This window comes from Myotis brandtii, unplaced genomic scaffold, assembly GCF_000412655.1.
Source record: "Myotis brandtii unplaced genomic scaffold, ASM41265v1 scaffold632, whole genome shotgun sequence".
NCBI classification, from domain to species: Eukaryota; Metazoa; Chordata; class Mammalia; order Chiroptera; family Vespertilionidae; genus Myotis; species Myotis brandtii.
The window spans coordinates 57037-59353 of record NW_005370419.1 but is presented as its reverse complement, the minus strand read 5'-3'; the positions used below and the strand labels follow the sequence as shown (position 1 = coordinate 59353).

General features: G+C 54.3%; 1 protein-coding gene across 1 annotated transcript in view; it reads right to left on the bottom strand.

Annotated features, from left to right (window-relative positions):
- LOC106723720 (spore wall protein 2-like) overlaps window positions 1-2317 on the bottom strand; it is a 15662-nt gene that overhangs the window by 753 nt on the left and 12592 nt on the right. Inside the window, exon 3 of the mRNA XM_014528377.1 lies at window positions 487-903. Coding sequence (XP_014383863.1) covers window positions 487-903 — 417 coding nt within the window. The remainder of the gene's footprint in view (window positions 1-486; window positions 904-2317) is intronic.

Genomic DNA, 2317 nt, shown 5'->3' with positions numbered 1-2317 from the left:
CAGTTGGGGGCAATTGGGCCAGCAGGGGAGCAGTTAGGCATCCATCAGGCTGGCAGGGGAGTGGTTAGGGGGTGATCAGGCTGGCAGGCAAGCAAGAGGTTGGGAGCCAGCAGTCCCAGATTGTGAGAGGGATCTCAGATTGGAGAGGGTGAAGGCTGGGCTGAGGGATCCCCCTTCCCAGTGCATGAATTTTGTGCACCGGGCCTCTAATAAAATATATTTAAAAAAAAATCATGTGCCTTTTGCAAATGGTCAAAATGGAAACCATCTATCCCATCCCCCTGGACGGGCTGTTCAGAGACCAGCAACCGGGATGCCTCTCGGGGAGTGACCCCCACCTTGGCATTCAGAGCCCTGCCTTTGCTGAGCCATGTCTAATGGGGATTGCCATTGGTACTTGAAGTGTACCCCAAGTTCCTCACGATGGGCGACACCCCCATGGCAGTAAGTAGCACACTGACATCAAACAGCCCTGGGGCTACTCACCGAATGGCTGAGCCTAAATCTGGAAGCATCCGGGCCCAGCCACTCAGAGAAGCCTGCTGCCTGCTGGGCGGACTCCGAGTCCCCGGCCGCGTCCCCAAGACTGGTGTCTGAGTAGGTGACCTCTGTGGAGCTGGCTTTCCCCTCGGAAGACACGATTTTCACATCAGACCCCTGCTCCCCTTCCGCCTCCACGGTCTCCTCGTCTTCCATTTCCCATTCGGGCGCCACTTCCCCCTCTTCTCCTTCAGGCATGACTTCCTCCTCTTCTCCTTCAGGTGCGACTTCCCCCTCTTCTCCTTCAGGTGGGACTTCTCCATTGGGCGGGGCTTCCCTCGGGGCAGTGGCCTCCCCCTCAGCAGCATCTGCGGCTCCTACACTGGTCTGGTCTCCGGGGGTCTCCTCCGTGGATGCCTGTGGCTGTGCAGCAGGAAAAAATCAGGAAACAAAATATAAGGGGTCTGGTGAGGTTTTTTCTTGTTTTGTTTTTATTGATTTCAGAGAGTAAGAGTAAGAGAGAGAGAGAGAGAGAGAGAGAAACAGCAATGATGAGAGAGAATCATCGATGGCCTGTCTCCTGCACACCCCTTACTGGGGATGGAGCCAGAAACCTGGGCACGTGCCCTTGACTGGGAATCGAAACTGGGACGCTTCAGTCCGCAGGCCGTGGCTCTAGCCACTGAGCCAGACCTGCCAGGGCAAGGTTTTATCCTTAACTAGGGGCCCGGTGCATGAAATTTGTGCACTGGGGGGGGGGTGTGTCCCGCAGCCCAGCCTGTCCCCTCTCACAGACTGGTAGCCCTCAGGGGATGTCCTACTGATGTCTGGGAGTGGGCCTAAGCCGCAGTCTGGCCTCCCTCTGCAGGAGGTGACCGGGCTGATCAGGGGAAGGCACCAGCCCCATCACCCCGCTGCTGCAGCCAAGGTGTTTTCATCAATATGACTCCAGTCCCTTCACCATGAAAAAATGACAATTTCCTTTAGGCATTTTCAAATGTGTCTTTCATAGGATATGACTTTCTTTTTTTTTATCCTCACCTGAGGATATGTTTCCATTGATTTTTAGAAAGTGTGGAAGAGAGAAGGAGAAACAGAGAGAAACATCAATGTGAGAGGGACGCTTTGACTGGTTGCCTCCTGCATGAGCCCTGACCTGGGCCCCAGCCAGGGAGGAGCCTGCAACCTAGGTACATGTCCTTGATCAGAATCGAACCCGAACCCTGCGGTTGGCAGGCCGAGGCTCTATTCACTGAGCCAAACCGGCTAGGGCAGGATATGACATTTCTTAGCCCCTCCAGCAGCAGACCTTAGTTTTTGCCTCCAGGAGTGTGGTGGAAAAACCCTAGATCACCTTCTTGGATTCTTATAACCCAAGTTACCAAGAACACTGCAAGTGGCAGCGTACAGGGAGCTTAGCCAATGAGTGGTCAGAAAAGGTGTTAATGCTCAAACTGGTTTGGCTCAGTGGATAGAGCGTCGGCCTGCAGACTGAAGGGTCCCCGGTTTGACTCCTGTTAAGGGCATGTACCTTGGTTGGGGGCACATCCCCAGTGTGGAGTGTGCAGGAGGCAGCTGATGGATGTTTCTCTCTCATTGATGTTTCCAACTGTGTATCCCTCTCTCCTCTTCTCTATAAAAAATCAATAAAATATATTTTTTTTAAAAAATAAAAGGTGTTTCCTCTGCAGCTCATTTGCAGAAAACCCCCTGCGTTGTGTCCACTGGGCTAGGGGACAGCGAGCCCTGCGCGTTGTAGGTGCCAGGCTGGGGGACGTGTGGAGACCCTGGGCCTTGTGCGCGGCTGCCGCCGGGGGCACACCTTCCAGACAGGCAG